The sequence below is a fragment of the Stegastes partitus genome, unplaced genomic scaffold (genome assembly GCF_000690725.1).
Source record: "Stegastes partitus isolate 25-593 unplaced genomic scaffold, Stegastes_partitus-1.0.2 Scaffold56, whole genome shotgun sequence".
NCBI lineage: Eukaryota > Metazoa > Chordata > Actinopteri > Pomacentridae > Stegastes > Stegastes partitus.
In genome coordinates this window covers 855,547-870,061 of record NW_007577787.1, presented here as the reverse complement: position 1 = coordinate 870,061, position 14,515 = coordinate 855,547, and the positions used below count along the sequence as shown (strand labels likewise).

At 44.1% G+C, this 14,515-nt stretch overlaps 2 protein-coding genes across 2 annotated transcripts; both read left to right on the top strand.

The window, feature by feature from the left end:
• The first annotated feature begins 3,459 nt into the window (after window positions 1-3,459).
• On the top strand, window positions 3,460-6,816 carry LOC103352952 (protocadherin 8). The gene is made up of 3 exons (XM_008275669.1): window positions 3,460-5,889; window positions 6,009-6,207; window positions 6,503-6,816. Exons 1-3 carry the CDS (start codon window positions 3,460-3,462, stop codon window positions 6,814-6,816), a joined length of 2,943 nt encoding a protein of 980 aa, XP_008273891.1.
• Window positions 6,817-8,400: 1,584 nt separating this feature from the next.
• LOC103352944 (leukocyte cell-derived chemotaxin 1-like) lies at window positions 8,401-11,472 on the top strand. The gene is made up of 7 exons (XM_008275661.1): window positions 8,401-8,460; window positions 8,618-8,752; window positions 9,400-9,540; window positions 9,661-9,774; window positions 9,922-10,075; window positions 10,490-10,677; window positions 11,245-11,472. Exons 1-7 carry the CDS (start codon window positions 8,401-8,403, stop codon window positions 11,470-11,472), a joined length of 1,020 nt encoding a protein of 339 aa, XP_008273883.1.
• Window positions 11,473-14,515: the final 3,043 nt, after the last annotated feature.

The window sequence follows — 14,515 nt, the reverse complement described above, 5'->3', positions numbered from 1 at the left end:
TTGTTTCTTTTCATAATAATCCAAACAGTTGGGTTACCACTGAATTTATTTGAACTCAGCTAGATTTACACTTTGACAACTCAAAAGGCAATTAGGAACTAATTCATCAACTTGACTCACATTTTTGAGGCAGCAGGGGAGCTTGGGTCTCTCAGCTAAATGAACTTAGAATTATTTAAGGTGCCAGAATTGTCAGCTAACGACAATATATAAAATATGATTTTTATACCGTATAAATTCACCGACTCCTCAAACCATGGGCTCCTCTAAGCAGCAAGATCTGAAAATAAAGCAAATTGATGCCTAAAAAGCAGGGGGGGAAAAGGCACTGAAGAGCTTTCAAAGTTCTTCCAGCTAGCAATTTCCACTGTCCAAAATGTCATAAAGAAATAGCAGTTAAGGGGAAGTGTAGCAGTAAAAAGAAAATCTGGAACACCAAGGAGGCATCTGCTGGGAAGGAAGGGAAAAAAAAACACCCCCCACCAATATGACTGCAAAGGACGTGCAGAAGTTGTGGTGCTCGGATGATACACAAACAGCTTCTACAACCCCTTACCTGTGACCTCATCACGAAGGTCAACATACGAAGTCTGAAAAGCAACATCTGGATACGCCGGAGATGTTTCGGAAACCGGCGCCGTGAACGATGTAGCAGCATCTGCTTTAAGACGCGACCACATTGTGTCACAGTTGTCCTCCTCATGTTGGAAAGCTTATACTATTAAATCGCCCGCCTACCTTTGTTGTTTACTGCAGCCTCTGCTATTTAAATGTGTCTCTGTGGGCTCTTCACCATGTCTCACATCATTATTGCTATTGTTTGCATTATTGTTTCAGATTATTGTAAGTGCTCCAACCGCAGCAAGCTGTGGACTCCGTGGCTGACTAATGAATCGTTATGAGCGCGGAGTTACGGAGAAGTCAGAACTGAGAAGCAAATAGTTCGCGGAATAAAACTGTGAAGCAGACTTCTATCCAGATGCCGGGTGACAGAACGGTTACACTGCGTTTCTCTGTAATCCTCTAAACTATGAGCTCTCTATGGCAGCAGACCAAAGAAGTGCAAAAACATAATTATACAGCAAAAATTTACTCGATCAAATCTAATGAGGTCCACTAGGGGTTTGACGGAACATCTAAAAAGAACGAAGAGGCATGCACACATAGCTTGATGGAAGCTAAATCAGATCCTCGGGGAAAATGTACACATTAGTTTTCTAGATTACTGCTTGAATTTAGTTTACACGGCCAACTGAAGCTACTGGGTTGCAAAAGTTTGGGGGAAATGGGTTAACAAGGATTCACATGTACCTGTTCCAGAACTTCTTAGAAGGAACTGAACTGGGGTAATACTTAAGCCCTGCTATAAATGCAACCTAGTTCACGACTTGTTAATTTGCTGGGACTGTGCTGGAGAAGAGTGGATTCAGTTCTGTGGTTGAATTTTGAGGATATTGTGTCGAACTCTGGCTCTTAAAGATATGCGCAGAATTCACCGCATGGCCAAAAGTATGTGGACAACATTAAGCGCTTCTTAAAACTGTTGGGCATTAATATTCTGCCTTTATCGCCCTCCGTCCTTCTGGGAAGGCTTTTCACGAGACTGGGGATGGCGACATTTGCTCCCGTTCAGCCACACAATTATCAGTGAGGTCAGACGCTGATAAGGTCTGCCTCGCAGTCAGCATTCCATATTCACTCCAAAAAAAAAAAAAGTGCCGGAGGGAGCCGAGATGAGGGGGCTCTGCGCGAGGCCGGTCGAGTTCCTCCGTGTTAAAGTTGGAGCACTTTTTTAATGCACCTCATTTTAATGCAGAGTCATGTTGGAAAAGTAAAGTCCCCTCTGCACATTGTTGCTGGAATGATCGTGGAGAACACCACTGAGTGCTGCAGCATTAAGATTCCATCTGGTTATGAAAACCAGCTGCAAACCATGAATTCCATGAATGTCCACATCCTGCTGCCCATGTTTCCTTCCTCATTTTATCCAAAGGGGGGCTGCAAGGTGGAGCGGTGGTTGGCACTGTTGCCTCGTGTCCTGCTGAGGACACCCAGGATCTTTCTGCGTGGAGTTTGCATGTTCTGTCCGTGCAGTGTGGGTTCTCTCCGGGTTCTCTGGCTTCCTCCCACACAGTCCAAAAACATGTTGAGGTTAATTGGTGATTGTAAATTGTCCGTAGGTGTGAATGTGAGTGTGCTTGGTTGAGTGTAGCCCTGTGATAGACTGGTGACCTGTCCAGGGTGTCCCCTGCCTTCACCCTGAGTCAGCTGGGATAGACTCCAGCCCCCCATGACCCTAGTGAGGATTAAGCAGTGTATAGATAATGGATGGATATATATTATCAAAAGGTGGCCCCTCCAGCACCACATCGCTGACTATGGAATGTTAGCTGATGGGATTTGTAATTGATAACAGCTGGAAATGATGCTTTGTTGTCAAAACCTAAGACATAAATGTGCATAAGCAGACAGCAAATATATGCTCCCCATAAACCCAGAGACAAGCATGAATTATGAACTAAATTGTAATTTGGAAAGAAAAAGAAGACTAGCAATAAAAAGGATCTTAAATATGAGAGTAAAGTGTCTCTTTATATGCATCCAGGCTACAGTAGCAACCTCTTGGATGCTGATCATCTCTTTGTTCTTTCGGCACATAACAAATATACTTCACATAAAGGGGACCGATATAGAATAATTCCTCCCTTAGATAGGACATGGGGATATTTCCATGCAGATCTGTTCCTGGACTGCCTAATTAATCTGCTCTCATTGCTCAACCTTGCTCAGCTCACCAAAAAAAAAAAAAAAAAAAAGGAAGAAACAATTGAGCTGGTTTTGTGATTGCACGTGCACGGCGCGCGCACACAACATCTACACACCTACTGTCGCCCAGGCACGCTCAACAGACAATGAACTAAACATCAAAAGAAAAGAAAATGGGCTGTTTTTTTTTTTTGCTAAATAAAACCATCACTTGGTAATGGCTGTAATAAGGCGATAAACAGTGCAGGAACTATCTCCAAGCAACGGCGTATCTTTGTGCCCTTTTTTCTGTTTTTGCAACTTCCTTCAGTGTGCACTCAAAAAAAAAAAAAAAAAGAAAGAAGAAGAAAACAGGCTTAGAGCTTTTTCTTTTTTTTTTTTCATAAGGGGGTATTTTTAATTCTAAAGCAAGGGATTGGTCACACTTCGTCTCATTAGCATGAGGAGCTGTATAAACCCCGCCGCCACTGCAGAATTTTGAGCTGTGTTGAAGGCAAGGCAACAAGCGTATCTGACTGGCTGCGCGTAAGGAGCAAGTAACTTTCACTTTCTGCACAGTTCAGTTCATAAAAGCGACGGAGCTGCATGGAGAGCTCGCTCCAGAGGTGAACTGCGCGCAACTGCTTTTTTTTTTTTTCTTCTCCCCCCTCTCTTTGGCACACAATGAGGCTGCTTACCGAGGGAGCTACGAAGATGATGGGGCGCAAATTTATAACTTATTGCCACCGGTGGATTTTTATACTCACGCTCCATCAATTTTTATTCGCCTCTTGGGCTCGGACCGAAGGAAATACTATCAGATACCAGACCAACGAGGAGGACGCACCGGGTACGGTCATCGGAAACCTCGCCAAGGACATGTCCTTGAGTCTGTCTCATTCCTCCAAGACCAATTTCAGGATGATGAAACAATTCAACGACTCATTCATCAGGGTGAGGGAGAGCGACGGGGAGCTGAGTGTCGGGGAACGGATTGACAGAGAGAGAATCTGCAGACACACTCCACAGTGCGTAATCACTTTTGACGTGGTTAATTTCTCCAAAGATCGCTACAAATTGATTCACGTCGAAGTGGAAATAAAGGACATCAATGACAACTCTCCGGAGTTTCCAAACAAGGAATCTGTAGTGGAGATCTCCGAGAACGCAGCAGTTGGCTCCCGCATCCCTTTGGACCCAGCTGTGGACGCAGACGTCGGGTCAAACTACATCCAAAGCTACCAAATTTCTGTTAATAGTCATTTCACCATTGATGTGCTCCTGAGAGCGGATGGGGTTAAATATGCGGAATTGGTGCTAATGAAAGAGCTAGACAGGGAGACTCAGTCATCATACACTGTGGAGCTGGTCGCCACAGACGGAGGGAACCCGTACAGATCGGGGTCAACAAAGATAACTATCAAAGTGACTGACTTTAACGACAACAGTCCGGTTTTCGACCAGAACAGCTTTTCTGTCAGTTTGCCAGAGGACGCACCGGTTGGCGCACTTATCCTGGACTTAAACGCAGTTGACGCGGACGAGGGGTTAAACGGAGAGGTCGTCTACGGGTTCGGGAAGCAGGTCTCTCAGGAAATCCGAGAACTTTTCCAAGTGGATAACAAATCGGGTCGCCTGACGCTCAGGAGCCCCGTGGATTTCGAGGACAAAAGCACCTACGAGCTGGACGTGCAGGCGACCGATCTGGGACCCAACCCGACCCCCTCCGTGTGCAAAATCATCATCCACGTCACCGATGTCAACGACAATGCCCCGGAAATTAGCATCACCCCGATGACCTCCATCACCACGGGCGTCGCGCACATCAGCGAGGCGGCCGACAAGGACAGTCTGGTGGCGCTGATCAGCACCCTGGACAGAGACTCCGGCGTCAACAGCCAGGTCCACTGCACCCTGTACGGCCACGACCACTTTAAACTCCGCCAGGCGTACGAGGACAGCTACATGATAGTGACTGCAGCGGCTCTGGACCGAGAGAGGATCAGTGAGTACAACCTGACGGTCATGGCTGAGGATTTTGGGTCACCCCCACTGAGAAAAATCACCCAGTACACCATCAGGCTGAGCGACGAGAACGACAACGCCCCTCACTTTGCCAAAGCTGTTTATGAAGTTTCAGTGGTGGAAAACAACGCCCCGGGGGCTTATATCACCACAGTGGAGGCCAGTGACGCTGATCTGGGCAACAATGGGAAAATCACTTACAGGCTGGTGGACGGGGTTATCATGGGCTCCCCAGTGAACACCTTTGTGTCTCTCAATTCTGTGTCTGGCTCCATATATGCCCTCAGAAGTTTTAATTATGAAGTGATGAAACAGCTAGACATACACATTCAAGCCAGCGATGGGGGGTCACCACAGCTGCAGAGCACAGCTGTCATCAGATTAAAAATAGTCGATCAGAATGACAACCAGCCCTCTATCATAGAGCCCCCCCTGTACAAGGGATCTACTGAGGTTTTCCTGCCCAAAGATGCACCTGCAGGTTATGTGGTAACCCAGATAAAGGCCACAGATGCTGATGAAGGAGTAAACGCACAGCTGTCCTACAAAATCACCGAGGGGGGACACCTGGGTTTCTCCATCAACAAAGACACAGGGAAGGTGCACGTGAGCCGACAGCTGACGTACGACCTGGCAGACAATGTCAAAGTCACGGTGGCGGTCATCGACAGCGGATCCCCCGCCCTCACCTCCACAGCCGTTATTCACTTCAGTTTCATAGAGGGGACTCTGCCTAGTTTGCCTTCCTTGGCTGAAAATGGCAGCGAGGAGGTCTTTGAATGGGACATGTCCATAGCTATAATCATTGTCCTGGCAGGGAGCTGCTCTCTCCTCCTGCTGGCTATCATTCTCATCACAACCATTTGCAGCCGTCGGAAAAAGGAGACGAGGGAAGCGGGGTTTGACGACAAAGAAGACTTACCAAATGTGGAGAAAGTGGAAAGCGGTCATATTGATTCATTGATCGCCAACCACAAAGGGAAAGTGTTTGATACCCATCCATTTCCAGAGAAACCTCCATTGGCCAGCAGCAACACAACAGAGGCAGGCTGTGAGGACGGCAGGCAGACAGCAGGCATCTTTGAGTCAAACAGCAGGGTGATGGAGGGTAAATTAAAGGTACATTATCAGAGATATTCAAAGTTTTTTTCTTTTTGCACACCAGTTTTGTCTTTGTCTTTCGCAGTTTTGACTCACAATTCGTGTGGATGTGTTTTTTATTTTTTTGTCTTTTGCAGGGTTATTCCACACTGCCAGGATATGGGAAAGAAACTGTGAGACCAATAACAATATGGAAGGGCAATTCATTCACAACGATCTCAGCAAGAGATCCCCACATCAGTGGCAAGGACAGTGGAAAAGGGGACAGCGACTTCAATGACAGCGACTCTGACATAAGTGGAGATGTGCACAAAAAAGAGTCGCCGCCCACCAACAGTGAGTGTCAGAAAAGAATGTAATGATGAAACACGAGTTTTAGAGCGAAAACACGTCAAATGACAGCGTGTGAAGGTGAAATACATGCAGTAATGTGACGCGCATTTTCTTTTTCTTCTCACACTTTGATTTATGAGGCACAAAATCTCAACTGTATGCACCACATGTTAAGAAAAAAACAAAACACTGGTTGCATTGTGAGCCGTCTAACCCGAGCTCGCTGGGATCTTTCATCACCAAACGTCCCACGACTGTATTCACATTACACCCTGACAGCGCTGCTTGCTTTCCACAGGTCTCTGGGCATGTACAAGCGAGTGCAAAGTGCTGGGACACTCGGACCGATGCTGGAGCCCCTCGGCTACAAGGCCCAACACGAGCCTGGCCTGTGGACCGCATCTGTCAACGTTCTCCAAGACAGCTTCACTTCCCCGGGACACCAGGAGGGAAAACTACTACCCAGCTCACATACCCAAAACCAACGGCCTGCAAAGTGTGTACGAAAAGGTTCAACACCAGGAGTTTGATTATATTCTCGTCGGTCCACCAACTCCAGCCAGAATACAGGAAACGGATGAAATTTCCATCCCAGAGTACACAAACTCTTAAAGCGGCTTAAGTGAAAGATCAAACAGTCATTAAAAAAGGGGGTTCTGTCTTTATACTGTACAGTACTTTTATCTTAATTGACTCTTTGTTGGATTGTTGCAGTGTTTTGTAGTATGTCATGTGTCTTTTGGCTCATATAAGACTGTTCATTGTATCATGTGTAATATGCAAGATTTTCTACATTAATAATATATTTTTCATAATGATTCAATGTAAAAAGGAGTTTTATTATGGATTTTTAAGAGCATGTGTTACTATTTAAAGGGGCATGACCTATGGACATTTAGGCTGCAAACAAACAAAAAAAAGGGCCTTTCTGCTGTGGAAAACAATCAATATGAAAGATTACCATGTTTGTGGTAGATTTTATCACACTGTTGCACAAATAAACATTTAAAAGTGAAAACGTTTTATTTTTTTTGCTGTTCAATGAAAAATGTAGCAATCAGGCCTGACAGCTATAGGCAGAGTACAACCTATTGTCCTGAGGAAATATTCATAAAGCACACAGAATAACCTCAATTAGCCAACTGAATGCATTTCATTTGCCTTAAAGGCTTATAAGCCGCCATAAATAAAATGTGATTCTCCAAGCATCACAGCTGGACTGATAGCAGGCATAAGCCAATGTCATTGTCTTTTCATTGTACACAATGTAGTTACTGTGCCGCCTCAATTTGCATGCAAATATTGCACTGCTGATCAAATGCTCCCACAATTACATATTTTTCAAAGGTCAAAGAATACCCTCACCTTTTGTGATTGCCTCCCAGCTTACCAATTATCCAGAAAAAAAATTTGATTTAATCTGTTTCTAAGCAACAGCAGCACTGCACATTTGAATGTCTTTTCTTACTGTGTTTCTTCTTTTTAAGTTACGACAAAGACCTTGGGTAACCTTGACCACGAAAACTTTTTTTATTTTTCTTCTCCAGTTGTCAAATCAGAAAATTCACAATTAGGCAAAGGTTATGTCTACGTGTGTGTGTGTGTGTGTCTGTGTGTGTGCACGCTGCTACAAGTCTGTGATTTCTTGCGGCATTATTTAGGAATATAAAGAAGATTTGCAAACTATGAGGACTCAGGCATTCACATTTTAGATTCTTTTTCATTCCTGCCCACACCTATGAAAGGCAAAGAAGCATAGAAAATGTGCAGCATTGTGTGTTGTGACTGACATCTAGCTATTAAATTAGTGTGTTATTCTATGAAAGATTTGAAACAACCTTCTGACAGCGTTGCCGTCTTAAGAGGTTACAGATTTTCCTCCTTGCATTTAATACCTGAAAGAGCAGAAATCCTTTTAACTAACCAGTTCATCGCTTACTGTAACACATGACACCAGTAAATCTTTAATGAGCTGCTTCAAAACGCCTGTTGTAGTTTGGTTCCACAGGGTGGCCGTCTCTCTCTGGGCGATCCTGAGACACAGGTAGCATTCGGATGAAGAATTTAGCCAAAGTAATTTATATCAACTGTACGTCATTCACACTTAAGCGTGAAATAGCCTTCTGGTGGATAACCTGACTCTCCAAAGAGAAGCAACTAGAGAGGGGAATTATAGAGGACATCATGAGAGAGATTATGGAAAAAGTCCAAAATGCAACTCATGGATCTTGCTGTTTTGAACACTGCAGGCCTCCGGTAAGACTTGGCTTATTAAGTTTTTGATTAGAAACCTAAGTGACATGCGTGACGTGTTCATAAAGATGTCAGCTCTGTGAAATCTCGAGCTTTCCAGGCACTTTAACTCTGTGTTCTGGTCACTGTTTAAAGTCTTTCTTACTTTGTTTCCTTTAAGGGACAAAGCAAACCGACCTCCGCCACACTCGGGCATCTCCTGAGATGTGGAGCTGTGGCTCTTATTGCCGGCGCGGTGTTAATGTTGTGTGCGTCCATGGCCGCTGTCTACCTGTGGAAAGCCAGCGATAAAAACGTAAGTGTCGACAAAGGACCGCCGTAGTTATTACATTGCTTCTTCAGTAACAAATATCTGAAAGTGAATGTGAGGGCGACGCTGGTGGGAAACAGACCAAAAGCAGATTACAACAAACCCCCTCTGATGTTGAAAAATTTAACAGGCACAGTTGTTTGCTGTTTTTCCTCAGACTGTCATAAGATATTTATAATAATGACTGAGATGTCTTATCAACAGTCATCACATATCAGACTGTAAAAATTGCATCTTTAATTCTGTCAACAGCGAGCGCACACACACACACGCCACATAAATTCATCCTGGAGCTCTACTTCATCTTATAAGAAGCAGTGTAATGTTTATTTGTGTTCTAATGAGCTCACCTGTAGGGCAAACATCAAGGTCTGCAACAGCATCTCCTGTGGTGCTTTGCTCAAATTCTCAGTGTGTAAAAACTACAGAGGATTTTCTTCAACAAAATTAAAAAAGAAAAAAAAGAAGAAGAAGCAGTGAGCGTGAGAGGGAATCGCATGAGCAACATGAAACTTGTTTTTCTGTCTCTCTTCTATTGTGTTTGCCACAGTTTTATTTACATAACTTGACTAATCAGTCATTTTAACATCCCTCTCTCTCCCCCCCTCCCTCCTTACTTTGAATCCTGCCAGGTTTATAATGTTCGTTACAGTATGAACATCAATGGGGAGGTGAGGGAGGGCTCCGTGGAAATCGATTCTGACAACAATCTGGAGAGGTTTAAAACTGGGAGCGGAGCTGAGGAAGCTGTGGAGATTCATGACTTTCAAATTGTGAGTGAGTTTGTCCTCGTTCTCTCTCTTCCTGAGGTAGTTCAGCTGAGACCTTGTGTGTGCTTTAGCAAAGTAGCAAAGCTGTGAGTGTAAACATGGCATCTCTGTGATTTGGTGCAGGGAATAACGGGAATCCGCTTCTTTGGAGGAGACAAGTGCTATATAAAATCCCAAATCAAAGCCAACCTTCCACACATGGGAGCTCACAACAAAGAGACACTGATGTTTGACCTGGTATATGCACATTGCTTGATACAGAATGTAGCAAATTGGAGAGAAAAGAAAAAAAAAGACATTGCAGCCTCATTTTTTCCATCTGAGTAATTCAAGGACATTTCCCCCCCTCCTCCTCTTCTTCCTCCTTCTTTCTTTTCTTGTCAGACAGATGAATTAATGCCAGCGAGGTTTGATGAGGAGTTCCTCATATGGGTTGCAGCAGAGCAGCCGCTGAAGGACACCAGGATTCTGAGCAGTAAAATTCTGGATCTTTGCGGGAAACTTCCCATTCACTGGCTCCAACCGATGCATCCTAAAGGTGTTTTCCATCTTTTTGTTTCACTCCGTCCCACGATAACCTCTATCACACAGCGCGGCCCGGTCCATGTGAACCGCTGCAGACTTATTCAAATCTCAGCTGCCCTGCTTATCTGCTGACACACTTGTGAAATTTACAGTCTTGTCTAAGAAGTTAGCGAAACACTTGAACATCTCCAGCATACACTACATTTAGAGTTGAACACTGGAGAGAAAAAAAAAAAAGATTCGCAAAGTCTTGTATTAAAAAAGAATGATCTTGAAATATGCAAGACTGCTTGATATCGCTGCTGCTAATTTAATTATTCAGGACATCTGAGACAGCTCTAGCTATGTAGGATTGAGCTCTGAGGACATGTATGGCATCTTGTGGATGTTGACCCAATACTCTTGCCTCTTGTGGCTGCTGTAACAGATGGGGAGAGGAAAAAGAGAGAAGCCGAGCAGCAGTCGAACATGGAGGAGGTTGAGGCGGCTGCCGAGGAGAGGGACCCGGTGAGTCGCGACACCTCCAGAGCTGTGGAGGGAGAAGCAGCGGTGGAGGAGGAGGAGGGGGCGCAGTCAGCTGCAGGGTCAGCGTACAATCCCGAAAACCCCTATCATGTGAGTAGCAACTTCATCAACAGGGCTTGTTTATGGTAAACAAGACTCCAGAGTTGGGTGAATTTTTGATTAACTATCAAGAGGCGTATACGGAGCCCTGAAGCGAGCCTCACAGTAACATTATGAATTGAAGTTTCTCTGTTTTGTCAACACTTTTACAGATGACTTCATAACACCCTCCTTAAGATGTTGTTAAAAAATGCATTCTCGCACAAATACGAAGCACTCGGCGCGGAAATGTGTTAAACCCCGTATGTGGTCTTAGCAGGTCTATACCGCCGCCGCCGCTGCCGTTAAGGTGTCATATCGGCAGCTTTAATTACAGGTCGCTGGGGTAATATCTGCCATTCCAACTTAATGAACTTATGAACTGAAGTGAAAACTCCCACTGGTTATAAAAATTCATGTTGCCTTAGAGAGCCAGAGTCACATGTTTGCGAAGGATGAGAAGTTTTTTTTTTTTCTTTTAAAGGCATTTGAATTGCAAATGAGTGTAAATCTTGAAAAAAAAAAAAGATTTAAAAATAGATTGCTCTTCAAAATTAACATCGCTTAATATTACTGCAGCACAGCGGTGGGGCCGGAGAGGAAGTCGCCGCGACCTTTGACACCATGTTAGACCACCGGGGAATCTGCTGCTCAGAATGCCAGCGCGGCTACACTCACTGTCAGAGGGTGTGCGAGCCTCTGCGCGGCTACTGGCCGTGGCCTTACAACTACAGAGGCTGCCAGGTAGCTTGTCGAGTCATTATGCCTTGTCGCTGGTGGGTTGCACGCATTTTTGGGGTTGTGTAAGAAAACACAACATGTCTTCTTCTTTTTTTTTCTACCCACAGGTCTCTAAACATTAAGCTTTTATTCAGATGCAGATATTTATTTTTCTGAGTTTGATGCTAAATACTGCCAGCAAGCTACGCCTGTTAGCGCAATATGCAGATTGTGAAATATGATTATTTAAACTACAGCATCTATGCTAACTGTGACAAATGTTTCATCTTCATAGACACTTCTTTACATAAAGCAAAAGCTGGAATACATAAATGCCATATTTTTATTTGCAGTAACAGATTCACAAATGAGCATGTTCATTTTTTTTTATATCCTGCGATACCAAGGCTTAATGCACTGTACTGTGTTTAATGGAAGGTATGGGACCGAATCCAAAGGCTCAGCAGATGATGTACCTTTTTCTGACTGAACAGGCTTCAATAAATTCTAATTACAGTATATGGCGGCTTTGATGTGGATGTTTTTTGTGTCACATGTTGTTTCCATGGTTCCACCGGGTGTTTTTCTGATAAAACTGAAGTGACAGCAATGGTTGCCATAACTTCCATTCACAGCTCAGAATCAGTTTGAGGGCAATACAATTTGTGCTCACTGACATCTGCATTGATGTGAACTAATGTGAGATGAGTGTCATGGCAATGATGGAAAATATTTCCATAAAAGTGACATTTTTATTAAATAAATAAAGCCATTTTTTTTTTGCCATGAAAAGAGAAAAGTGTGAATGCTAAGCCACCAAATAACATGATGAGACAGGCTTTTTATATACAGCTGTTATTGGGGCTTGTGGTGTAGGGTATTCTGAATACCTCAAAATCAAAAGAAATCAGATTACTATCTCTAAAGCCATATGCCAACTTTCTAAATAATTGAAAGGAGCCATGTTGTGATCAAGACGATTTCACAGAGGGTGATCCAGGCACATCAAATTACAACAGATGTGAAATTGCACCGTATCTGCCACTAAAGCTGCATTGAAACTCTGAAGCGGTGTGAGGAAACAACACAAAGAGATGCTTGTCTTTTAGCTTGGAGATTTTTTCCTGGTTTTCATGGGGGTAGAGGTGCTTATCACATCTGCAGTGCTGATAAGACGGCCTCTGTGCTTCCGTAGGCTATATAATATTAATCCCTCTCCCACGTCTGCAGATACACTTAAAGGAAGGTGACAAGCATGACATATCCAGGACCTCCTGATGGCTCGTGCTCTGGAGTGCAGCCGCTAAAAGAGCCCCAAGTACCCTCAAGTGATGTAAATTTGCAGGGGGAGTCCAATTTCCATCACAGTGCTGTCACTGCCATGGTCATTAAACTAAATCATCCCGCTGTGTGTCACACAGCTCCCATTTTAAAGTCCCCTCAATAATGGAGTTATACTTGGACTGCAGATTGCAGCACAACAGTGAGTGTCTGACCTGACAGCAGCTGTAAGACTATCTTGCACATTATTTCATCTTCCAGAATCACAGGCAGACAGTACGTATAGGTGTAAGAGATAGTGTGAAATTAATAATTGATTGGGAAATCTTTTAGATGCGCCTGCTGCAGTTAAACAGAAATGATAATAATATACACAGAACTATGTAATCTCCACATTTATTAACTGCGGCTAAAACTTTAAATGTGGTGCGTGCTGTTGTTGGCAGTTTCCTTGGCTTTCACTCAGAATATGTTGATACAGCAGCACAAGACAAAGAGCCCTGAGTTTAAGCTAGACAAAAGGAGATGAAAAACACAAAGCAAAAAGAGAGAAAAAAAAAACATATCACCACAAGCAACAACTCAAAATGGCATTTAAACTGAGGAAAAAATACATAGCTCAGAACAACAGCAGTTTTGTTATCCTGAGGCCCTGTTTCTAAAGAACTTGTTTCCTTTTGCCATTCTTCTCCTAAGAAGAGAAATGTACCCCCATTGAGTAGAAAAGACGAATGTGTTGGAGATCAGCTTCAGTGTGCGAGACAGTGGTGCCTTTTTGTTTGTCTCCCCTCTGGAGCCAAGCTTACCCTGGGAGCCCTGCAGGCCAGGGAACAAACAGAGCTTTGTGAGCACTGACCCACTGTGCCCAGCAGCCAGACTGCAAACCTCCACTTCTGTGCTAATAGGAAACCACAGATGAGGAGTCCATAGCTGACGAGAGAAGAGGAGGGAGGGGGGGCTTTTCTCGCATCCACCTGTGCTTTCATCATTGCCCATCAAAACAAGCATAGGCAGGCGGGGTGCTGCGGTGCTCTGGTGATCGTGAAATCAAAAGCTTTTTTCCACCAACCGTCCTCTTGGCACCGAAACCGAACACACAATACATTTGGGTAACCTTCGCCGGTGATTTATTTTGTGGCATGGATTTGTACTAATCAAGCCTGTGCACTCACTAGAGCTCCCTATAAATATGTCAATAGCCCCGCCATAAATTTGCCTACTGTTGCCCAGGAGGCATTAGAAGTGTGAACAGGAGTGTGAAGTGAAGCACTCTAGTCAACATGTCCTACATTTGATTGCATGTTTTCCATTACATCCAGACATGAATGAAATAAACAGTAGTGACAGTCCATTTTGCACCGTAACCAGAACACAGAAACCCTTTTAGACGAGCTCATTATGTTTTTCTGCAAGAAAGCACTGCAATACATTTATAGATGCTGGCGTTGTGAAAAACCTGTAACCCACAGTTTTGCACCAGTGGTAACAACCCGGGCTCCTAACATTTGTCTTTTCTTTTCTCCTGAATGGTCAGAAATACATGGCTGGATGAAGAGGTGGGGTGGGGGGGGTGGGGGGGTGTTCTGGTACAAGGCTTAAATGCTTTTTAATCCCATGGTTGAATGACCACTTGCAGTTCTGCCCAGTAGTCTGACTCTGGCTGCCATTTGCAGGGGCTCTCTGAAGTTTCCTTGCCATTGGCTGGACTGGCCACTTGCATCTCTCTCTCTCGCTGAGTCGCTCTCTCTCTCTTTTAACACACTCTCCTATTTTGCATGCAAGCCCCAAATGGTCATTAATTAAATGCCTGCTAGTATTGTGTAAGGAAGTCTGCCTTGCTTATTTCGCT

Bases quoted from the DNA above. Each gene is read 5' to 3' on its own strand.
- LOC103352944 (XM_008275661.1), top strand. From the start codon at position 8,401: ATGGAAAAAGTCCAAAATGCAACTCATGGATCTTGCTGTTTTGAACAC. The intron at 8,461-8,617 runs GTAAGACTTGGC...GTTTCCTTTAAG, and splicing joins TTGAACACTGCAGGCCTCCG to GGACAAAGCAAACCGACCTC. The intron at 8,753-9,399 runs GTAAGTGTCGAC...GAATCCTGCCAG, and splicing joins GGAAAGCCAGCGATAAAAAC to GTTTATAATGTTCGTTACAG.
- LOC103352952 (XM_008275669.1), top strand. From the start codon at position 3,460: ATGATGGGGCGCAAATTTATAACTTATTGCCACCGGTGGATTTTTATA. The intron at 5,890-6,008 runs GTACATTATCAG...TGTCTTTTGCAG, and splicing joins TGATGGAGGGTAAATTAAAG to GGTTATTCCACACTGCCAGG. The intron at 6,208-6,502 runs GTGAGTGTCAGA...TGCTTTCCACAG, and splicing joins AGAGTCGCCGCCCACCAACA to GTCTCTGGGCATGTACAAGC.